Raw genomic sequence first — 22,274 nt, 5'->3', positions numbered from 1 at the left:
GCTGTGGTTCCCAGCCCATGGCACTGATGCCACATCCAGTCTTATCTTAAAAACCTCCAGGGATGGAGAATCCACCACTTCCCTGGGCAGCCCATTCCAATGGCTGAGCACCCTCTCTGCAAAGAAATTCTTCCTAATATCCAACCTAAACCTTCCCTGGCACAGTTGAAGACTGAGCCCTCTCGTCTTGCTGATGGTTGCCTGGGAAAAGAGACCAACCCCCCCTGGCTCCCCCCTCCTGTCAGGGAGTTGCAGAGAGTGAGGAGGTCTCCCCTGAGCCTCCTCTTCTCCAGGCTGAACAGCCCCAGCTCCCTCAGCCTCTCCTCACAGCACTTGTGCTCCAGTCCCTTCCCCAGCCTCGTTGCTCTCCTCTGGACCTGCTCCAGCCCCTCCATGTCCTTCCTGAGCTGAGGGCCCAGAGCTGGACACAGCACTCCAGGGGTGGCCTCACCAGCCCTGAGTCCAGGGGTAGAATCACTTCCTTGGACCTGTTGGCCACACTGTTCCTGAGCCAGGCCAGGATCCATTGGCCTTCTTGGCCACCTGGGCACACTCTGGCTCCTGTTCAGCTTCCTGTCCATCCCCACTCCCAGGTCCAGCCACTCTGTCCCAGCCTGTAGAACTGCATGGGGTTGTTGTGGCCAAAGGGCAGGATCCGGCCCTTGGCCTGGTTGAACCTCATCCCCTTGGAATGAGCCCAACTCTCCAGCCTGTCCAGGTCCCTCTGCAGAGCCCTCCTGCCTTCCAGCTCATCCACACTCCCCCCCAGCTTGGTGTCATCTGCAAATTTGCTGATGGTGGACTCAATTCCCTCATCTAAATCATCAGTAAAGACATTAAATAGAACTGGGCCCAACACTGATCCCGTGAAGACAAACTACAGAATATCAGGTAACCGCTGTGTTGCTTCTAAAACACTTCTATATGCTCTGTACACAACAAAAAAGCTTTGAGAAATCCCCAGATATGATACTCATTCCAGAACTGAGAGCTTAACAAAAAGGCAAACAAAGACAAAGATAATCAGGAGTTCTATGAGAAATTCTGGTATCCACCAGGGATGGTACATCTCAACACTGATGGCATCAAGCATCAGATAATGGAAGTGAAATAAATTAAGTGGCACAAAATCCATCTTGAAGATATGTATTAACCTTCCTTATTACTGCCATACCACCCTCTCATACAGCAGTGCCATTACTCCAGTATTTTCCTTTCAGTCCTTCTGTTCCCCTCTGGACAAGACAGAACTTACCAGAATTATAGATTTCCTCCAGTTTTGCAGAATCCAGAAGGCTGAAAGGCATCCATATCTGCTTGTCCTCCACCTCCTTACAGTAGAACCAGTGTGGCTGAACTGGCTCATACTGGTTGTGCAGCAAGACAGGAGGGGCCGGGACCAGGGGACCTGCAGGCCTGGGAGCCTGGGGCTGGGACTGTGGAAACTGAAAATATATGGGCAATAAAAATATATATCAACCTCACACAGCTTTCCATTTTCAAAACTCAAGCTCAGCTTATTTCTTACAGCCACACAACTTGGCATGAAAATAAAGATGCATTCTTTTACACGTAATTACACTTTTGCATAAAGACTGTCAGGTTTAGCAAGTGCCCACTTGAGTAACAGCTCTCATCCTGCAAAGAGATCAGAACAGGCAGATTTCTAACTCTAGCCAAGTAAAAGTAGCTGATTTTGAAAGGGATTAGAGCCTGCATAAAGCTGATTTTGTGCAAACTGTACAAAACCCCAGCTAGTACAACTATAAGCAAGTGATGTCAGCAGTAGCAACTGCTTTGGTTGATGATACATTTAATGAAAGAAAAAAACAACCACGAAAATACTGTACAATATATAAATCAAACAGAAGTTCTGAAATTATATAATCTAAAACTCCAGATTGTTTAGGTTCTACTGTCTTTGCACTGGTTTGTCATTATGTAATATTTACATTCTTTATTCATGATAAGGGAAATATAGCAATAGCTCAGGTAAAATAAAAACTATTTTTTGCTGTTTTCAAGGCCAACATGTCAGGTTATTATTTACTTCTTTGCATTATTTTAATAATGTTTTTGTGCAGGTAAAAAAGAATGGAGATTAATGATTTATATCACACAAAATCCTCAACCAATGTGTTTCAAAGAATTTGCTGACAATTTTACGTGACTTAGTTTCAAAAAATTCTGGTTTCACCAACAAAACCAGCTTGAAAAGAGATTTTAGCCTTTATCTTGTAAAGGGCTGAATGACCCCATTTACAGCAGAGGCACAGACAATGCAGCAGCACAGCCGAAACTCAGCAAACTCAGAAACCCACAGAAAAGAGCTACACAACTTCACAACCTGGCTTTGTTTCTGACCCCAGAAGCTCATGTGGCTACAGCCTCAGAGTACACTCACTTCAAAAATCAGGAAGTTTTCCTGAAACAACACAGTTTCAGAAAAGAAACTTTTCTAGTTTCTCTTTCCTAGTGAAAAAAAATTTTGCTGTTAGAAATGGCTCAAGACTTTTTCGGGGTTTTTTTGGTGGAGAAGAGAAACCTTCAAAAGGTAAAATACAGAGTTCAAAGGGGACAGTGAGCTCAGTTGTTTTGTTCTGGTAGCAGGACATCAGGAATGAGGAACACACGGGACTTCAATGGTTTTGTTGTGCCCCAGGTCATGGGAAGGACAGACACAGCTGTGTCAGACAGACATACCTGTGTCAGAGGCCCCGGAGGTGTCTGGTACATGTGCACGGGTGGCACAGAGGACGGGGTGTGGGCAGGGGCGTGGCTCTGCTGCAGCTGGGGCGGGGTGAGGTAGGGGTTGGCCCTGCTGCTCAGGGTGGTGTGTCTGTAGGGGTTGTATCCCTGCTGAGGTGTTCCTGGGGGAAGTCCTGGAGCACTCGTGGGCGGGGGACAGCTCTGCTGAGGGGTCTGGTACGGTGGGATTCCCACCTGGGAGGCGGGTGGGGCACTGTAGGGCTGGGAATTAGGAATATGAGGTGAAAAGGCATTTTGCCCATCCTGTGACCCAGACACGAGTGGAGGTGAAGTTGGAGGCCTGGAGAAGGCTGGTGCTCCCACAGGGGTTGCAGCAGTCGTCAAGGGTGGCTGCCCAATACTTCCAAAGGGATCACTGCTACTGGGCACTTGAGAGAAATAGTTGAAAGTCTGTGGTGGGTTGGGGCTGGCAGAAGTCTGACCCAAGAAGCTGTCCTCTTCCCCAACGTCTGCAGAATCATCTGCAAAGACAAAGGGACCACCAGAGATACTGTGAGACGTTCAAAACACCTGCTGTGTGTAGTCAAAATGTTCTGTAACATTATCAGCTATTGCCAAAACTGTTGGTCTCCAGAAAGCCAAAAGTATTACAAAGCTTGCACAACTTGGTGATTAAGCACGTCATAAAATGAAACAAAAGATACAGAGTCTTCAAGAACATTTAAAATGGATCATAAGTCATTCAGGGTACACAGAATAAGCAACAAATATTAAAAACATTAAATAAAAGACCAAAGTATAACTGGAGTCAGGACCTTCCCAAGGCAACTTGGCAGGTACTAAAATCCCTCCCAACTTCACTTACGCCTCACAAATGCAAGGGCAGCCTTGGTTCACACCCTTTCCCCATGTAACCAATTATTAAGCATAGGGCTTTATGCTCTAATTTTCAGACTTCCAAGATCAAATAAAAAATTAGACTTTAAAAACATTCCCAAATAGGCCAAACCTACTGATTAAACAATCCATTCTTGCCTGCTCCTTTAGCACAGCCCCCACAAGGTTTCTCATCTGACTTGCAAGGTGGCCATAACTCATGATCCCAAGTCACTTGATGAGCAGGATTTACTCCAGTTCTCCCTAAAAATCCTACTCTAGCCCGGCATAAAAGCTAAATTTCTGGTGCAGAAAAATCAGTCCCCATTCTGCATAATTGCAGGAGAGAGTTTAAAAAAGTACAAGGCCGTTGAGAACATAAACCAGGTTCTGGTCAATCCCAGTTTTCTGCTTGGCAGTGATTTAGCAACAAGTGGAAAAAAAGAGGTTTGACATTATTAGAGGTCTCACAGTAAGCTCAGCTAAATCTGTGATGGCCTGAGCAGCACTGCCTGCCTGCTGAGGGAACAGCACCTTGCAAGGAGTCAGTGCAATCTGCAGAGGTTAGAACTGTGTTTCATCTGTTCTGGCAATCAAATGATCCCCAGGCTGTGGGGAAGACACCCCAAAGGTATTGCTGCTTCTCTGATACTCAGTCCCCAGACCAGCAACAACAAATGTCTTTATCCACAGCCAACATAACTGCACTAGAGAGTATCAAGGGAGTACAGGGGAATCCACGGAGGAGTCTCCCTAGGAAGCTGCTGTTCTAATTAATTAATCATAAAAGAAGCAGCTGCCAAGATTAAAAAGAACTATTTTAACCATCTTTTATTTAGTAGTCTTTGCAGACAGTGCCAATTTGAGGCATCACCTGCCTTACCAATTACTTACCTTACACTTTACCAACTTCTCTTACTTTCACCCACAGCACTTATCCCATTTTGAGGAACAACCCAAAACCTGTGTGTGTGGGCCATCAGGTGGAGAATGCTGAAAGCACTTACAAGCAGTGACCACTCTGAAGTCAGGCCTGGGGATCATCTCCCAGCTACAAGCAGAATGGCCACTTATGCTAAATAAAAGGTCTCAATTTCTAAACAACAAAATCCACCTCACTTCCATATTTCATAAACACCATGGAACAGAGAGAAGCTACTGCACACCATGCTCTCCCAAATAAGTGGCAATTCACCTCACTATGTCAGGTCACCATAGATATGCAGCAGTGTGCTGAAGAGTTCCCAGGGCCTTTACCAAATGCCCATTCACAAAGTACCTACTGTTCTCCAATTTCAACTAGGTTTTGGAGGTTTAGTCTAACTGCAGCTTTCCCTGCAAAATGAGACTGACAAAAGTTCTGCCAAAACAAAAATCATATGTGTGTGTTATATATATATATACATGCTGGTTTACAATACAATACATTACTTTCTATCTTTCCTAATTCTAATATTGCAAACACTACATTGGAACATAAGCCCAGCCTGGCAGTAAAACAAGCACATCCTGTAAATTTAAAAAAGTGAATGTACAGCTTTGACATGCAAGGGCAACGTCCTTCCCATGTACAAAAGAGTCTTTCTTCAGCTGTGACTGTGTCAACCTCCTGTACCTCCCTCCCTCCTCATTCACAGACTGTCACCAGACAACCACAAGTGACATTAATCCACTTCCTCACTGGGAACACTCCTCTCTACCTACATTGGCTATGTCACCCACACCTGAGCCAGAGAACGTGTCTTTTACTGTCAAACTGCAAAGCTCAAATCACTAATCACTCGCTCTTGGAGACAGACATAACAAATTAACGACTGCACACAGCTTCTCAGTGTTGGCTGGCAGATGTCAAGAAAATCCTGAGGTTGATTCTTATTACATTTTACACAATTTAAAATTCAAACTCGAAAGCTTGTTCTTTCCTGCTTCAAACTCTGATTCGAGATACAAACCATCTTACACAGCCAGATCCCAGCAACACCTGGCTGGACAGATGGTGAGTGCAATTGAGGATGGTAAGAGAACATTTAACAGGACATGGGCCTTACTTGGGAACGTGGCACAACCTCTGGCACTGAAATTCACTCCAGCTGCAAAACTGGGAATCCTCATCTGATCAAATTTTAAATGAGATGGAGAGTATATAATTCACCATGTTAATGAAATCCCATTAGGTTTTCTCCCTGGCTGGCTTCAAAATCTTCGGGAAATTGCTACAACAGTCATTTGTGCAAAGCTATTGGAGAAACGAGCACTTAAAAGTTACTTTATTTGCTTTAATAAAAATTAACACATATTTGCAAGAAAGAAAAATTATAAGGATTGCACAATGGAATCAGTAAATGTACCAACCAGTTAGATATTTCACATAAGTAGGGATAATATTTGAATGCTTTTATCCCTCCCACCCAAAAAACGCAGTTGATCTAAAAAAATGTTTCAAAGCCATACTTGGCTAATATTTAATTAAATCTACAGAGATGGATTGCACTGATTTCCAGCTATATTAGTACTTATTTTAGCTAAGATAAAACAGCGTTGAAATGAAGTCCTGGATTTTGGACTCGACATGCAACAGTTTGGGTTAAAAGGGACCTTTAAAGGTCATCAGTCCAACTGCAACATGTACAATGCAGTAAAATTTGAAATATCTGATTTATAGATGCATTTGTAATGTTTAGGGCTTTAATCTCAGACTGAACACATTCCCAGAAAAATCCATTCCTTCATCTGAAGGTGCTGGAGGACCAGATTTTAAGCTGTGCTGGGAACACCATCAGGGCTTTAGAGGGAAAGGATAACAGAACCGGGATTAAATTAGCAAGGATATTTTAGGTGCCCGCTTAACGTGCTATTTTCACACAGGGAAAGCAGAAGGCAGAATGGGAGAGGAGCTTAAAAACAGTGAAATCACTCCGTACACCCTGAATGGAAGCACTGAGACCTTTAAATGGCTGAAATGAACGTCCTGAAACATCGATGAGCTGCAAACGCGACAAGCGTCCCCTCTCCTCAGCCCCGACAGTAAAAACCGAACACACAATCACCAAACACAAGGAAGCACAAGCAATTAAGCACAAGAAAGCGGAATATGCGACCCCAAGCAGCCCGTCCGCGCTGAGGTACTGCGGGTGACAGCGGGCTGGGAGAGCCCCGGGGCCGGCTCGAACGGAACCGTCCCGGTCCTCAGCCCCCCTGGCAGCCCCGCCCGGCTCCCGAGGCTCCCCCGACCCCTCAGCCCATCCCGGGGGCTGCGGGACCGGCGGGACCCCTCACCGCCCCTCCCTCCCTCCGTACCGGCGGGCAGCAGCGCGGGCCCTGGCGCGGCGGGCGCCTGGCTGACGGGGATGAAGGGCACGTTGAAGCTGAAGTCGGTGGCGGAGGAGGAGAAGAGCAGGTTGGTGTTGGGGTTGGTGCCGGCGGTGCCTCCCCCGGCCTTCGCCGCCGCCATGGCCGCGCCCCGGCCACGTCCCGCCCCGGCCCCTTCCGCCCTCACCCAAGATGGCGGCGGCGGCCGCGCGCAGCCGTGAGGGGGGAGAAGGCGGGTCCCGCCGCCATTCCCGCAGGAAGGGGAGGAGGAGGAGGAGGAAGCGGCAGTGCCCGTGCGGGGCTGGCGAGCGGGAGGTGGCGGCCGCAAGGAGCCGGCAGCCCCGCGGCGAGGGGCGACCCCGCCATGCCGTGCGTGGGCGACTGGCTCAACAACCCCCTCAGCATCGTGCAGGGCTTCTTCGGTGAGGCGGGACCGGCGTCCCCTCGGCCCGAGCGGGAGCGCCCTGAGGGCGCCCGGAACTGGACGGGGCTTTCCCTCGCGGGGTGGTGGCGGGAGAGCGGCGAGGCTGCTTGTGTGCCTTCTTTACCTCATATATGTCTCACGTACCTTATATATATATATGTCTCATCTATATCTCATATATCTTGCGTATCTCGTGTATCTTTGGATTTCGGGAACGAGGCGTGCTGTCCACACCGATCACTGCTAATGTTAGCAGTGCCATCACCACGGCTGTTTCTGTGCTAGGCTCGATCTTAACTAAAAGGTTATGGAAATAAAAATCTTCCACGCGGGAAGCGGCACCTCAGCTCCTTCCCTTTCTCCTTGAGGTGTCGTGGAGCTTTTCCTCGCTCCCGAGAATGGCTGTGGGCATCTTGGTCGGCCTGGAAGCCTGTAAAATGTGAAGTCATGAGTTACAAGAGGCGTAAATTACACTAAAATGCAGTCGTTTGTAGTCTAAATTGCACCTGCTTCCCCAGAATAGAAGCAAAAGTTTGCTTTGTTTGCTATGTTTGGAGAAGGCTGGATAGAGGTCTGTTGCCGGTGCTAATGCGCGTGTAAATGTGGTTTTTTTGTAGCCCAAAATGTTCCAAACTCTGATTGGGAAAAGAAGGTAACCGAATACTTCAAGGAAAAATTAAAAGAAAATAATGCCACTAATTGGGTAAGAGCGTTTGATTCTTTTAGACTTACGCTTTCCTCAAGTCTCGTTGTTGTTTACATTTTATTGCAGCGACTTGCGTTGGAGAAGTTCTTCATGTTCATGATAAGCACGGGGCCGAATTTCAGGCCCACGCTTAAGGATATGTTATTTACATCTCGGCTGCTTTTTTTTTTTTTAACCTGATGTGAAATCCTGGCTGGGATTTCAGCCTTGCCTTCAGCTCCTGCCCCGGGCCATCCCTGCCGGGCGCTGCCGCTCTGCAGCACAGTCAGTAGATGGCAGGAGCTGACAAATATTGTCATTTTTGGGAGTGTTTGTCCCTGCGCTCTGTGCCCCACGAGCTTCTCAGCTGCTGCTTGTAAACCTCTTCTCCCGTGAGGTTTTTATCACGATGCTGAAAACTTTTGTGTGGGTTGAAGAAGCAGCTCCCTGGGCTTTCAGGTTTTAGGACAAAACGCTTTTTCTGCTAAAACTGTGCTTTATTGGGCTGGCTTTGTGCAGTTCAGCAGGGAAGCTGTGCTTAAGGTTTAAAAATAAAACGTGCTCAGGTGAGTTCAAAAGCTGATACTTTTTTAAAAGGCTGCAGCAAAAATGACATCGTGGAACATTGCTAAGGGGACTAGAAAGTTTCACATCAAATCTGTTCTACTTATGGCTGAGAAAACAGGTGAAAATTATTTGATTTCTTTTTTTCTTCCTGAGGATTTCATACTTAGTATTTCAATCATATTTTTAATCATTTTTCATTTTAATCATTTTTCAATCATAGTTTTAATTGAAGTGGGAAAAATCAAGTCAAATTGACAACATTAGAAGGAATTGAAAGCACATTTTCTTACTCAAGAGAAACATGATGTGATATATGATTGTTAAAATGCCATTTCTTATAGGGACATTTCTGGTTTTTGTTACATTTTAATGTTGAATGTGGGTTTTTTCAACAACAAGTTGATCTTCAGATTTAGAAAACTCTACTCATATTGCAAATCTCATTATTTCAAGTTATACCACCTGCTTTTGGCTTATTTCAGTGCATTGCTTAATATATACCAGTTGTGTAGAATAAACTCTTTTTTTTACAGGTTCCATCACTGAATGATGTTCCTGTACATTACCTAAAACCCAACAGTTTGGTGAAATTTCGCTGCATGGTTCAAGATATGTTTGATCCTGAGTTTTACATGGGAGTGTATGAAACAGTTGACCCAAACACAAATGCACGTGTAAGTGAAATACTGATTTATTATTTTAATAAATGCTTATCATTTTATCTACTCTAGTTCTCATATTTCTCTAGTTCCTAAGTTAAACTTATGGAGTCTGGGTGCTATTTAGTAATAAGAGTGTTTGGCTCAAATGGCATCACTAATACATCACTTGTTGTATTTCTGTTGAGAAAAAGAAAATATTAAAATAAGGAAAGCTTTGGCAGTGTATCCGTGGGATTTTGGACTGCAGTGATTCTGGTGTGATTCCTGCTCAGGATTCCTTCAGAAAAAGAATGACTGCATTGCCTTTTCCTCCTTGACAGGTTTTGCATTTTGGCAAATACAGAGATGTGGCAGAATGTGGGGTAAGTTATACAAGTTACACAAATTTTGAGATGAAATATTAGATGGAAAGTTGCCGTTTATAAGTGTGATAGGACTTCTTTGGTACTTGCCCGTGGATTCCTGAGGATACTGCTCTTGAAATGCAGAATTAATCTCAGGTTTGGAAAGCAAAGTATTCATAACTGCTCCCTGGCATTCTAATTTCAGGAGGCTTCCAGCTGTTCCTGTTTTATTTAAAATTTGTTTTGCTTGCTTTGAGGGGGGAGTGCCTGTGACTTAAACTGTTTGCTGTGGGAAACAGCTCCTTCTGGTAGTGCTGTGCAATTGGAATCAAAACATTAGTGATAGACACTGTTTGGATTCACTGTTTCATGAGTGTGTTAGTTGTAACTTCTGGCTGAGTAACTGAATCTGTGGGATTGCTTTAAAAAAAAAAACTGTAATCAGATTTGTAACAGAATTTCCCTTGGTATTCCAGCCTCAGCAGGAGATTGATTTGAACTCCTCACAAACAGTCACCTCGGAGAGACAGACTCTCTACTGTGTTCCAGTGCCTGGGGAATCTGCATGGGTGAAAGAAATATCTTTTTTGACTCTGTTATACAATCAGTGATCACCAACTAATTAGATTGAAGGAGATAAGTTTATTTCAAGTTTCTTTTTTCTCGGTGAATCAGGTGAGGTGGCAGGTGTAGAAAGAGAAGAAAGGTAAAACTGGTGGTGTGTTATATGCACAAAGAGGATGCAAATCAATGAGATGTGGGAGAGAAAATTCTGGTGATTTTGATTTGTTCCTGACCACAAGCACGTTCTCTGGGAAAAAAACCCCTTTTTTAGAGGCTGATGGTGGAATAGCACTTGGTGGTTTTAAAAAAACCAAACAAATAAACCCTCCTGTGCTTGAGTTGTCCCTGCTCAGTCTGAGGTTGTCCTTAACCCCCAATTTCACGCCTATACCAGTGCCAGCCAAGCCCGAGTTAGTCCTTCAACTTCCTACACCCCGAGTCGCCACAAGAGGAGCTATGAGGAAGACGAGGACATGGATCTGCATCCATCCAAACAGAAGGAGCAGCATATGGGTAACAGTTGCCATTGATGAATAACTATGATATCTTTCCAGAATTTGTAAAAATTTCCGTTTTAAAAACTGAAATATTTGCAGCTGTTTTGAATCACTGGTGTTGGTGCAGCCTTCAGAACTAATTTGGTGGCTTTGTTGAAGCCATCAGTGGTTTGATCTGAAGTAGAGTGGGAGAGTCTGTGGTGTTACACGTGGGCTGTACGACTTGTTGGCATGACTTTGTGGAGTTCATTCCTGAGAGCAATGCTTTGTACAGCAGCTCTGGTGCATTGCCTGTGGTGTGGAACAGCACACAAACAATTTAGAGCAGCAGGTTGAACTTGAGGAGTTTGTGTTTCATTTCCCACTGCATTACAGGTTTCATAGTAATGGGAGGGAAATTCTGTCTCACACCATGTTTGGGTCTTACTGTGTAAACTGAAGCTTAACTCCATGTCAATGAGGTGCTGCTTTGCTACAGTGTGTATCTAACAAATATCTTCCAGCCTTCCCTTTTTCCCAGTGTGATTTACTAATCCAGCTTCCTAGAGGAACAAGATCCATGTCAGGCACTTGTAGCATCCTGAAGAAAGCATTTGAACCTTCTCAGAGGTTCAACACTGGCAGTGTGCAGTTCTTACTTATGCTGTAATCAGTCTGTGAACTATTTGTTTTGATGCTCATCCGTGAGATTCCACTTAAACTGGAATGAGGTTCTTGAAGATTTTGGCAAGTTTTCTTTTCAGCAAGAGGAAGTGGTTAGTTTAAATTGTTGGTCCTGTTAAAGATAAAAAAATGGAGAAGTTACTGCTTTCTTTGGTTCAGTGTTCTGTGTCTGTCAGGTTCATTAGCTGAACTCAGGATTTTCCTTTTGTATTCTTACCAGTTTGCAGGATAGTGTAGACAGGATTGTCTTTGTACCTGGGACTCATCAATTGTAGAACAGATTTTTATTGCTGTATTATTGCTGAAAATCTACAGAGATTTTTAATGTAAACTGGTTCTTTATGCATATTCTTACCTCTGAGAACTACCTGGGTTTTTTAGCTTGAAGTGCAAAAATATATTACCTTTGCAGAAAAATCATTCACCCCATATAAACATTACATTTTGAAAATCAGATTTCTGGCCACGTTTGGGTTTCCAAGACACACAGATCTTTATCAGTACTCTCACTCACACTTAATTTGACAATATAAAATATGCATTTGTGAGACTTTTTGGATGTCAAATATATTGCATTATTAACCGTTTTTGTCTCAAATGTCTTGTTAAATTAGTTTAATTCTATGTTGCTCCCTGAAGAAAGTTGTTCAGTTTTGCATAGCTGTTTAAAGAGCCTACAAATCCTGTGTTTTTCAGGAGGTGGAGGTGATATCCATGGATGTGTGGAGCCCAAGAGATTAGAAACAGAAGCTCCTGCAGGTCATCACCTCATTTCTCCCAACTGCTCCCCTCCACTTGACCTAAATTTTCCATTGCCAGGAGAGAAGGGACCAGCATGTCTTGTCAAGGTAACAGAAGTGGAGAGGGGATGATGAGCAGGGTTCTGTGTCCCTCAGTGAGGCAGACAGAATCCTATGTTAGAATGTAAGTAGTTAGTCTTGCAGACAGGTTTATAGGCACAGAAATTGTCTCTCCAGTCAATAATTTTGTTTCTACAGGTCATTGCATTCTTTCTTTTCACTATTACATTGTTTCTCTTCTTGAGTGCTGCATTTGAACTGCTGAAATCCCTCAGCAGCATGTTTTAGTTTGCACCTTTTCATCACAGTTTAGAAAAAAAAAAAAAGTCCAGTACAAGATGCTTGAGCTGGAATTTCTGCTTTTAGGATTTTTCCTCTAAAGGAAAAAAGTTGTGATGGAACAAGCTGAAAAAAACAATAAACTACATGTTTGTTTATTGAATTTAAAATAGTCCTCGATTCACTACTGTGCTGTATTGACTATGAAACTTCAACACAAGATTTCTATGCTGTTTCTGTACTGACTTCTCTTATTCAGCAGATCTTGATAAAACATTTGTGTGGCAAAGAATGCTAATAGAAAAAAAATGGGATGATAGAAACTCACTTTTCCAATTTAAGCTTAGTTAAACCAAAGGCTGGGAGAGACCTGTTCACACAGGCTGTTCTCAGCCCACACTCGAGTCTCCTGAGGTTTTTTCCATCCTGCCTCTGTCTTTTGTTTCCTTTTGGGACAGGTCTATGAGAGCTGGGAGAGCTTCAAAGTCAATGATGTGCTGGAGGTTTATGGTGTTTTGTCCGTGGATCCAGTGCTGAGCTTAGTAAACAGTGAGGAGAGGTAAGGCTGCCCTCAGATGAAGGAAATGTTTGTTTCAATGAGCAGACAAGGAAATGTGTAAATACATAACAGTTATGCTCAACTGGTGAATTTTGTTGCTTAAAAAAAGCTTGATAAGGAAAATGTTAGATCAGTGTCTTGTAAACTAAGTCCATTGTGCTCTGGTCCATCCATACCCTTGGATATTCAGTGCATCTTTTTTTTAGGTTGTACAGTCCATAAAGCAGAAAGTGCTTCTATAGCTAAATATTCTGTATTCTTTCATGCCTATTAAACTTTCAGTGAATGAGTGAACAGTCAACAAGCTTTCAAATAAGCTTTAAGGAGTACAAAATGTCCTTTTGAAGTAACTACTAAGTCCATGAAAGTTGTTACCATAAACATTTCAGAAGAGTATAAAAAAAAAAAAGTTTGCATGTCTGCATGGAGAGTGGTAGTGATCAAACTGAGTAAAAATTGGGCTGATTTTTTCATTAATTAAGGTGTATCATCATGCTGTGCCACTGATAAAAACTTCCCCTCTCACCTGCTGTTCTGCAGTTACTTGTCTGACAAAATACAAACTAATCCAAGAAATCAGTTTTTAAAACAAAACTCTTGTCCAGTCTAACATAAACACTACTGATGTCTTGAACCATTGCACTCTGAATTATTTCTGCTGGTGATTTTGTTTATCCTTCTGATCAGTACAGTATCCAGAGTGCAGTGTGAATCCCTTATAGTGCCAACTTCTTAAAAATTAACTCAGCTGCTCTTGGTTATCATCTGTGTGACAGCTAATCCCAGACTCCCAGCTCAGTTGCTCTGTCACAGGTTGTTGGGTTTTTTTCCCCCCTGAGTGTCATTCTGTCACAAACAGACAAACTGGTGGCATTTAGCAATGTTTGGAGTGCAAACAAAAGAAGTTTAATGGAAAGGGGTGAACAGTGTGTTGGTGGACTGCTGAAGTGGCTTTGAGGTTGTAAAGCCTGTCAGCTTTTAGAAGCAGTACAAGTTGATTAAATTTGTGCTAAACTTCAGCACCATCTGATACAGTCACTTTAGGGACTTTAGTTTCTACATGACAAATGAAAACCACCTGGAAGGAATTTTGTGAGACATCTTCAGGGAGAGCAAAGCTCCCGTATCTGAACTTTTAAATTAAGAGCTAATGCCTCCAGGTTTGAGCTGAGGTACATTAGGATCTATTTACTCATAATTTTTTTACTCAGCCAGTGATTGAGCTGTTATGTGGCAGTCTAGAAGATCTTGTCAGGCTCCAGAACCCAGTGGAGTAAGAAAATCCCACATGTTCCAACCCAGGCAAATGTAATAAATCATGACCTTATTTTCCTGAAAGTTACTGTTTGGACTTCATTCTGTACATACTGTACAGAACAGTGTGTAACATTGTACTTGAAGCTACAGATTATGAAATGATGCAGTAAATACTGAATGTGGGTTTGTTTGGTTTTGGGGGGTTGGTTTGTTGTTTCTTGTTGTTTGGGGTTTTTTTTTCCAGAAAAGTACGATTTGATTATTTTCTGAAAATAATAAGAGTGCAGATTTTTCTGGCCAGGCCTGCTTTGGCATTTCTGTACCATTATATAATTGTGATTTGGTATTTCTGGTGTCTATAAAAAATCCTAAAGAGGGTAGTTTGCCTGTGGGAGGAGTTCCCAGGAGCTGGGAGGGGATGCTGTTTGTTCCGACCCGCTCCGTTCTTGGCCTGGTTCCAGCTGCCCTCAGTCAGATGGAGAGGAATTCCTGTGGAATGTTTCTAAGCCCAGTTGTGCTGTGCCCTTTCCTAGGGACAGCTCAGCCCTTGATCCTATGGAGTGTATGGACACAGCAGAGGAACAGAGAGTGCACAGCCCTCCTGCCTCATTAGTGCCCAGAATCCATGTGATTTTGGCCCAGAAGTTGCAACACATTAACCCACTGCTGCCTGCCTGCCTTAAGGAAGAGGAGAGTAAAACCTGTGAGTAGCTGAGCTCTGGGCACACAGGACTGGGCACATTTCCTAGCACAGGTGAACAAAACACTGCTTTGCTCAGAGGCAAATGCCTCAACAACAGGCTCTGGGTTTAAATCTTGTTAAGTGGAGGAGCCATTCAATGCTGCAGAACTGAACAAGATGCAAGTGTTTGTGTTTATATCGTGGTTATGGTTTTACTTGTCTGAAATAAATGTGATTTATATGAAACTTGGGTTTGCATTCGATGTGCCCAAGGATTTTACAGAGCTGTTCAGCCATAAGATTTGATTAGTTTTCAGATGGAGTTGTGAACTGCTGGAAAATTAGATTTCCAAATCAGTATGACAGTGGAAATAAGAAACATGCTGACAATATGAAGGATCATAATACTGTGCAGAAAACAAGGCAATTCTGTTTTAAGAGACTGTGCTATTCCTTGTGGCCTGTTGGCTGTTATGATTTTGTCATTGAATTATTGCTTGCAAACCTTTGATATTTATCACCTTCTTCCATGAGCGCCTTGCATTGGTTGTCCTGAGCTGTGTCACATGTAAGGGGGGGTTTTTTCCCACCTTTAAAATAAAATGGGTGGGCTATTATTTTAGAAATTTGGCTCCAAACTTTGTAGCATTCTGCAAATGCATTACACAGTATCTAATTTTTTAAAAAGAAAGCATTTCCAAGGAAATGTTGAGTGATTCAGGTTTTCCAAAGCCAGTAATTGCTCAGCTGGAAAAAACAACGAATGTTTGTTTCTTTTTCCTCTACTGCTTTGGAATAAACATTTTTCCTCATCAAATTGTAATAGAAAGTGAGATTTAGAGGGAAGAGGGTGAGGAACAGCACATTTTCTGACATTTGTTGTCTTGTGTTTTTTTGGCAGTTGTTTCTAATTTTATGTCTGAGCTGTCACCAGTGAGAGCAGAGTTGCTGGGGTTCCTCACCCATGCCCTCTTGGGAGACAGTTTGGCTGCTGAATACCTTATACTGCATCTCATCTCTACAGTGTAAGTATTTAGGTGTTTGAGAATTTAAGTATTCAACATTCAAAAGGCATCTCTGTTTATGGGGTTCTTCACCAATCTGCAAATAAATGGCAGAAACAGCTTAAATAGTACTTTTTTCAGCAGTACTTTGTCCAGCTAGAGTTGTCCTGTCACAGTAAACACAGAGGCAGATTTCATTGTGTGGAATAACAGTAAATATTGATAAAAGGCCAGTGTATCCTTTTGGTGTTCCTTTGAGAGTTGGACAAACTCTCTAAGACAAACTTTCACACATGAGAACATCTTTTTGCCTCTAGCTTCTAATGAGTAGGACATGGAACTGACTTCTCAAAGGCAGCATTTACTGCAGGAATTACTGTTTAGGTATTACAACATACTGAAAGGTACATTCTGGGAATTTGTTAATTAAATGCTAACATATGTTTAGTGGCAAGTTCAAGTGATCCCTATTTAACATGGGATAGAAATTCACTTTTATGTCGATTTTAAACTGTCACTGGATGAAATGACTCATTAAAATCTCAGGTGTGAAGCTTCAGACAGTGTGTTTTGCTTAGTTGTCAGGCTCAAATTTAATGTTAGTCATTTCAGTCTTCAAAATTAAAATGGATTCTACTTTCATTCTTTTTAGTGGGACTGAATGCTCTGACACTTAGACTAGAATGTATTTTCTTTCTTAGCTGGTATCACAAAAAGGTTGGGAGTTGTCGAGAATGGGGAGAAGATACACAGGAGAAGAGGGAGAGGAAAGCTGAGGGCAGGTAAAGGAGATGAACAAGTTGATAAGCAGGGAAATTGAGATTGGGCACGAGAAAGGAAAAGAACAAAGTGTGTTTACTGAGTAACAGTAGAGTACAAGGAGAACAGAATGTCTGGAAGGCACATGGCAGGATCCCAGGCACTGGAGATGTACTTTTGTGCAGTGCTGCAAAGCCTTCAGGAGCATCTTCATCCCAGGCACTGGAAATATACTTTTGTGCAGGGCTGCAAAGCCTTCAGGAGCATCTTCATCCCAGGCACTGGAAATATACTTTTGTGCAGGGCTGCAAGGCCTTCAGGAGCAGCTCCTACCTGGCTCGGTCCTTGGGCACTGGGGCAGGAGCAAGAGATGGCTGTTAGCATGTGAAATCCTGGCTGTCAGATGCCACACAACACTCCAGCTGAGTGATACCTGTGCTCAGTGTTAACCAGAGGCTTGTCTAACCTGTGGTATTTTTGGTGCAGTTATGCAAGACGAGATGTGCTTCCTCTGGGAAAATTCACGGTCAACTTGAGCGGATGTCCCAGGAACAGCATCTTCACCGAGCACATCTACCGCATCATCCAGCAGCTGGTGCCAGCAGTAAGCCTTGTGGGGCTTCAGTGTTTCTGGGGAGAGATGTTGTTCTCCTTGTTTCAACCAAGAAACAACACTTTAGTTGATTCTTTAATTTCTAAGGCAGGCTGCTCAAATGAAGGCTCCCGGTACCCTTTTAGGGAGCAGGTAACAGCAGAGATGTGGCTTGCCTGTATGTTCAAGTCTCTATGTGCCACATCATGTAGAATGAATATGGAATAAAATCCTCTCCTCAGAGGTATTGAACTGACAGACAGATGCTGCATGCTTTATTCTGTCTTTCTGGATTCATATTTTGACATTTAGGTCATTTAATTAGAGTGCCATTATGGTTTATTCCCACCCTTGTGGACACCGCTCTGCAGAAAACTCCGTAGTAAATTCAATTTGGGGTCGTAACAATGGTATTGCCACAATAAACCATTTGTTGTTCAGCTCATCCTGGCTGTGCAGTGCAGGGGCTGGGAGTTGTGAGCAGCAGCAGCACTGTTCTCCTGTGGGAGCTGTTCAGTGCTGGGCGTGTGTCGTTGCAGTCCCACCGGCTGCAGATGACCATCGAGAACATGAACCACTCGCGCTTCATCCCGCACAAGGACTACGCCGCCAACCGCCTGGTCACTGGGGTGCTGCAGCTGGCCAGCAACACCTCCCTGGTGGTGGATGAGACTCAGCTGGAGCAAGGGCAGCTCGACACAACAGGTAGACACTTTTTCTGGGTTTTCAGATCTCACCGGGGAGGTTCAAAGTTGATGTGTTTTAAGACCGATGCTAATTGTGTCCCGGTGGTGATGGTGTGTTACAAAACTCTATCCTTAGTTCATTGCTTTGAACGAGCTCCCTGCTGGCCTGCAGCCTCCTCAGTCAACTTAGGACAAATTTGGGTAATTCTTTATCACCAAAATAACTCTGAGTAATTAGAATGGCCTTTCAGTTTCCTGTGGTAATGCTTGAAGTGGGGAAGCATATGCTGTTGCCTTATGCTCTGCACTTTTCCTGTATATATGGAAACCATCCCCTGAGAACCCAGCTAAGAACTGGAAATAAAAAGATTGCTATTACTGTGTGGAAAAAAGTGATGGTTCTATCTTATAAGCTGATGTAGCCCTGTGTAGTGTGCTTTCTGCAGAGCTTTAGACTATTTATTTAATTTTAACTTACATAAAAGATGAGTTGTACCTATTAAAAGTTCAGTAACTGGAGAAGCACAGTACAGGTCTCTGTGGTGACTCCTGGGCTGTGCTGTGCAAGGCCTGGAGTTGGACTTGAATGATCCTTGTGGGTCCCCTCCAGCTCAGCAGATTCTGTGATTCTGTTAAAGAAGAGGAAATCACTGCAAGTGACTTCATTTTAAAATAAAAATACTCTCTTGAGAAACCTACTCTGTTTTTTTTTTTTTTTTAGTTACTGCTCTTATAAATTATTATTTGAAATTATTCAATTGCTCTTGAGTCTTCAGTATTTTTTTGTTACTCTGCTTTAGGAAAGTTACAAAATTTCACTCAAGTAAAACTAGTAACAAACTTTACATTGTCTGTTTCCAAAAAAAATAGTCAAAATATGCAAAGCTCCCATTTAGGGAAAACTCTTGCTGTGCTGGTTTATAAGTTTTCCAAAATGTTTGTCCATAATGTTGAAAAAACCCCTCAACGTCTAATGAAAAATAATATTGTAGGTATTAAAAGTTGCAGATAAAAAAGGCTTGTTAATTTTATTTCCTTTTTGGTGCAATGTTATCTACTGAATTTAGAGTAAAAAAGTAAACATTTTTAATTTCTTATAGCAAAGTTGGGAACAAAATTTAATCTTAGAGGAGTGTCTTCAGATGTTGGTTTGGAACTCTTGGAAGTTACAGTTTAGAGATTTCAAATGGCAAAATGTCCCAGAAGTAAACCACAATATTAAATTTGCCTTTATTTACAGTATAATAAGTTAATACTAACTGGTTAAAAGCAAAACCATAACAGTAGATGAGTGATTTGATGCAGTAACACTGCTGAAGAGAAATTCAATTTGTCAGGTACATGTTGGTATTTCAAAGAGAGAATTCCAAGAGTCAACCAGTTAATTTGTCAGTCTTCTTATACTTGAAATAACTTGGTTTCATGTAAGGCTATAAAAATGAAATGGGTAGTGCTTTGTCCACTTTTGAGGAGAGATTTGTTTGGTTTGTCTCTGTAAATAGTTGTCTGGCTTTGCAGGGCCAATAAAAACATGAGCTGTGAACACATGTACTGAGCCAGATAAAATTTAAACTTGCAATTAGGAATCCTTAGTTTTGATCTTAAGAAATGGTTGTGTCTATCTGGAAGACACCACAGACCCCAGAAGAAACAGGAAGCTTGCAGGAATTCTTCTGGTAGCTGCTCATTAAAGATAGACTGAAACATGAATCAGCTCTGACTTCATTTGTTTAGGTCCAGTGCTCAGGGAGCTTGTTCCTTCCTGCTTTTCCAGGTGTCCATAATGTGACAGCTCTGGGCAATCTGATCACCTGGCAGAAGGTGGATTATGACTTCAATTACCACCGGATGGAATTCCCCTGCAACATTAATGTGCTGATCACCTCGGAGGGCAGATCCCTCCTGCCGGTACGGGTTGGGTGGGAACTGCAGGTGGCAGCTGCCTGCCCAGAGCAGCCCTGCCAGGGACAAGTGCAGACAGGAACCCTGCCTTGTGACAGGGCACGGGTGACACTGGCACTGGGTCCTGCCTCCTCCCTCTGGCTCTAGCCCAGCCCCAAACCTGCTCATGGGAGAGCCAGGAGATGGGCCTTCCCTCCTCGGCTGAACAGGGATGGCGAGGCAGTGCCAGTGCCAGTGAGGGGTAAAGGCTGCAGATATGGGCCCCTCTCAAAGCAGGGTCTGAGGTGGTGGGCACAGGAGCAGAGCCACAGAGCTGGCACTGCCCCTGGAGTAGCCTAAGCTTGCCAACATCTGATCTCTGGCATTCCAGCTCGATCAGCTGAGACTTTGCTCTCCTGCCTCTGAGTGAAGCTGGCTCCTGCTTCAGTGAGGAGTGCACACTGAACAGTGGAATGTTTAAAGAACTGTCTTACCTTAATTCTGGGAAATAGTGACTTCTGTTGGCTTTGAGAGTAAATTGGTTTTGGAATAGAAAACAATGGGATGTGGCAAGAGATGGTGTGTAATTTTCTCTTTCAGTCAGATTGCCAAGTCCACCTACAACCCCAGATAATCCCCCCAAACATGGAGGAGTACATGAGCAGCCTCCTGACAGCAGTGCTCCCATCTGTGCTCAACAAATTCCGAATTTACCTGAGTTTGCTGAGGCTGCTGGACTACAGTATATCTGATGAAGTGACCAAGGTAGGGAAGACTCCACTAATACATTTTCAACTGTATATTTGGATAGAAAGCACCTTAATAGACTGTTACTGTACTTTCCCATTGCTCTCCCTGTCGGTGATTCTCCTTGAAGTTTTCTAAAAACCAAACCAGGAGCGTTTTCGTGTCCTGAACATGCCTTTAAGGATTTGTAAAGTATTCACAGAAATAAGTATAGTACAAATAAGAAACAGTACATGGAATATTGACTTTGAAAACCAGTTTTTTTCAAAGATGAGAAGCAGCCTGGTTTTGCTCAGGCTCTGCACAGCAATGAGTTGAAATCTGTCTTGTAAAGGCAGTTGAGGTGTTCAACTCCTTGAAAACTGATCTCTGCATGGAGGTTCTGTTTTGCTCCATAACTCCACGCCGTTGTCCACAGGCAGTGGAAGAGGACTTTGTAGAGATGCGCAAGAACGACCCCGAGAGCATCACAGCTGATGACCTGCACAAGACACTGCTCGTGGCAAGGTGGGTGCTGCTGCTTGTCCTGCCTGTTTCTGTCCTTCCCAGAAAGCTGCTGTTTGCAGCTGGATGCTCAGTCTGCAGCTGGATTTAGCTGTGCCAGGCTGGCCAGCTCTCCAAGATGGAATCTCCTTTCCCTTTGTTCCTCTTGTCACGCATTCTTACTTAGGCAAAGTATTCCCTCCCCGCTTCCTTCCCATGCTTTCTAGTTCCTGGGTTACTGCAAGAAAAATAAAAATACTGTCTTCAGAAACCTGCAGTGTTTTTTTTTTTATCACTGCTCTTATAAACTGTTATTGAAATTACTCTGTTGCTCTTGAATCATCAGTATTTTTTGTTCCTCTGCTTTAGGAAGGTTACAAAATTTTATTCAAGTAAAACTAGTAACAAACTTTACATTGCCTCAAAACATGCAAAGCTCCCATTTAGGGAAAACTTGCTGTGCTGGTTTATAGGTTTTCCAAAATGTTTGTCCATAATGTCGAAAAAACCCCTCAGCATCTAATGAAAAATAATATTGTAGGTATTAAAAGCTGCAGATAAAAAAGGCTTGTTAATTTTATTTCCTTTTTGGTGTGATGTTATCTACTGACTTTAGAGTAAAAAGATTTTAACTTTTAATTTCATATAGCAAAGTTGGGAACAAAATTTAATCCCAGAGAAGTGTCTTCAGGTGTTGGTTTGAAACTCTGGGAAGTTACAGCTTAGAGATTTCAAATGGCAAAACATCCCACAAGTAAACCACAATATTAAATTTGCCTTTATTTACTAATTTTGCCTTTGTTTGGGTTTGGGACTGTTGGTTTATCCCCCCTGGCACTGACCAAGCCCTTCCTGTGTCTGTGCTCCCCCAGGTTCCTGTCGCTGAGCGCGGGGCAGACGACGCTGTCGAGGGAGAGATGGCTGAGAGCAAAACAACTGGAGGCACAACGCAAAGCCAGGCTGCAGCAGCAGAAATGTGTCAATGGCAACGAACTTTAACACCTTGAAAATTTGTCTAATCCCTAGATGGAACCCCTACTAAGATTGGAATATTGTTTATACCAGTTTTTGTAGATAATTTATACCAAAAAGTTATGGATATTTACCCTTGCAGCCTGAACACTCTTAACTCTGTTCAGCCACTTAAACATATTTTATGGAATTTTTTTGGAACCCTGTTTTGTAATTGAAAATTGGTAACAATGAGCAAATTGTTTGATATTAAACTTTAATACTGAAGTTGCA

General features: G+C 43.1%; 2 protein-coding genes across 4 annotated transcripts in view; one reads left to right on the top strand and one right to left on the bottom strand.

The window, feature by feature from the left end:
- The window catches only part of SEC23IP (SEC23 interacting protein), a 24,531-nt gene extending 17,460 nt beyond the window's left edge, over nt 1-7,071 (bottom strand). Inside the window, exons 1-3 of the mRNA XM_032694661.1 lie at nt 6,883-7,071; nt 2,704-3,230; nt 1,256-1,445 (exon numbers count right to left, since the gene is read on the bottom strand). Coding sequence (XP_032550552.1) covers nt 1,256-1,445; nt 2,704-3,230; nt 6,883-7,036 — 871 coding nt within the window. The 5' untranslated portion in view covers nt 7,037-7,071. The remainder of the gene's footprint in view (nt 1-1,255; nt 1,446-2,703; nt 3,231-6,882) is intronic.
- On the top strand, nt 6,881-22,274 carry MCMBP (minichromosome maintenance complex binding protein). Of its 3 annotated transcripts, none has more exons than XM_032694663.1 (16): nt 6,881-6,982; nt 7,936-8,021; nt 9,104-9,244; nt 9,553-9,594; nt 10,053-10,154; nt 10,524-10,659; nt 12,000-12,148; nt 12,838-12,938; nt 14,729-14,898; nt 15,779-15,902; nt 17,127-17,244; nt 17,772-17,937; nt 19,693-19,826; nt 20,400-20,564; nt 20,965-21,053; nt 21,902-22,268. In XM_032694663.1, the coding sequence occupies exons 3-16, from the start codon at nt 9,170-9,172 to the stop codon at nt 22,026-22,028; spliced, it is 1,698 nt and encodes a 565-aa protein (XP_032550554.1). In that variant the 5' UTR covers nt 6,881-6,982; nt 7,936-8,021; nt 9,104-9,169; the 3' UTR covers nt 22,029-22,268. The 3 variants fall into 3 exon arrangements, with proteins under 3 accessions (XP_032550554.1, XP_032550553.1, XP_032550555.1); XM_032694662.1 differs by lacking the exon at nt 6,881-6,982 and adding an exon at nt 7,163-7,316 and having other exon boundaries at nt 21,902-22,274; XM_032694664.1 differs by lacking the exon at nt 6,881-6,982 and adding an exon at nt 7,374-7,622.

This window comes from Chiroxiphia lanceolata, chromosome 8 (assembly GCF_009829145.1).
Source record: "Chiroxiphia lanceolata isolate bChiLan1 chromosome 8, bChiLan1.pri, whole genome shotgun sequence".
Lineage (NCBI taxonomy): Eukaryota > Metazoa > Chordata > Aves > Passeriformes > Pipridae > Chiroxiphia > Chiroxiphia lanceolata.
Note: the sequence above shows the minus strand (reverse complement) of the source record. Positions and strands in the feature narration are given on the sequence as shown.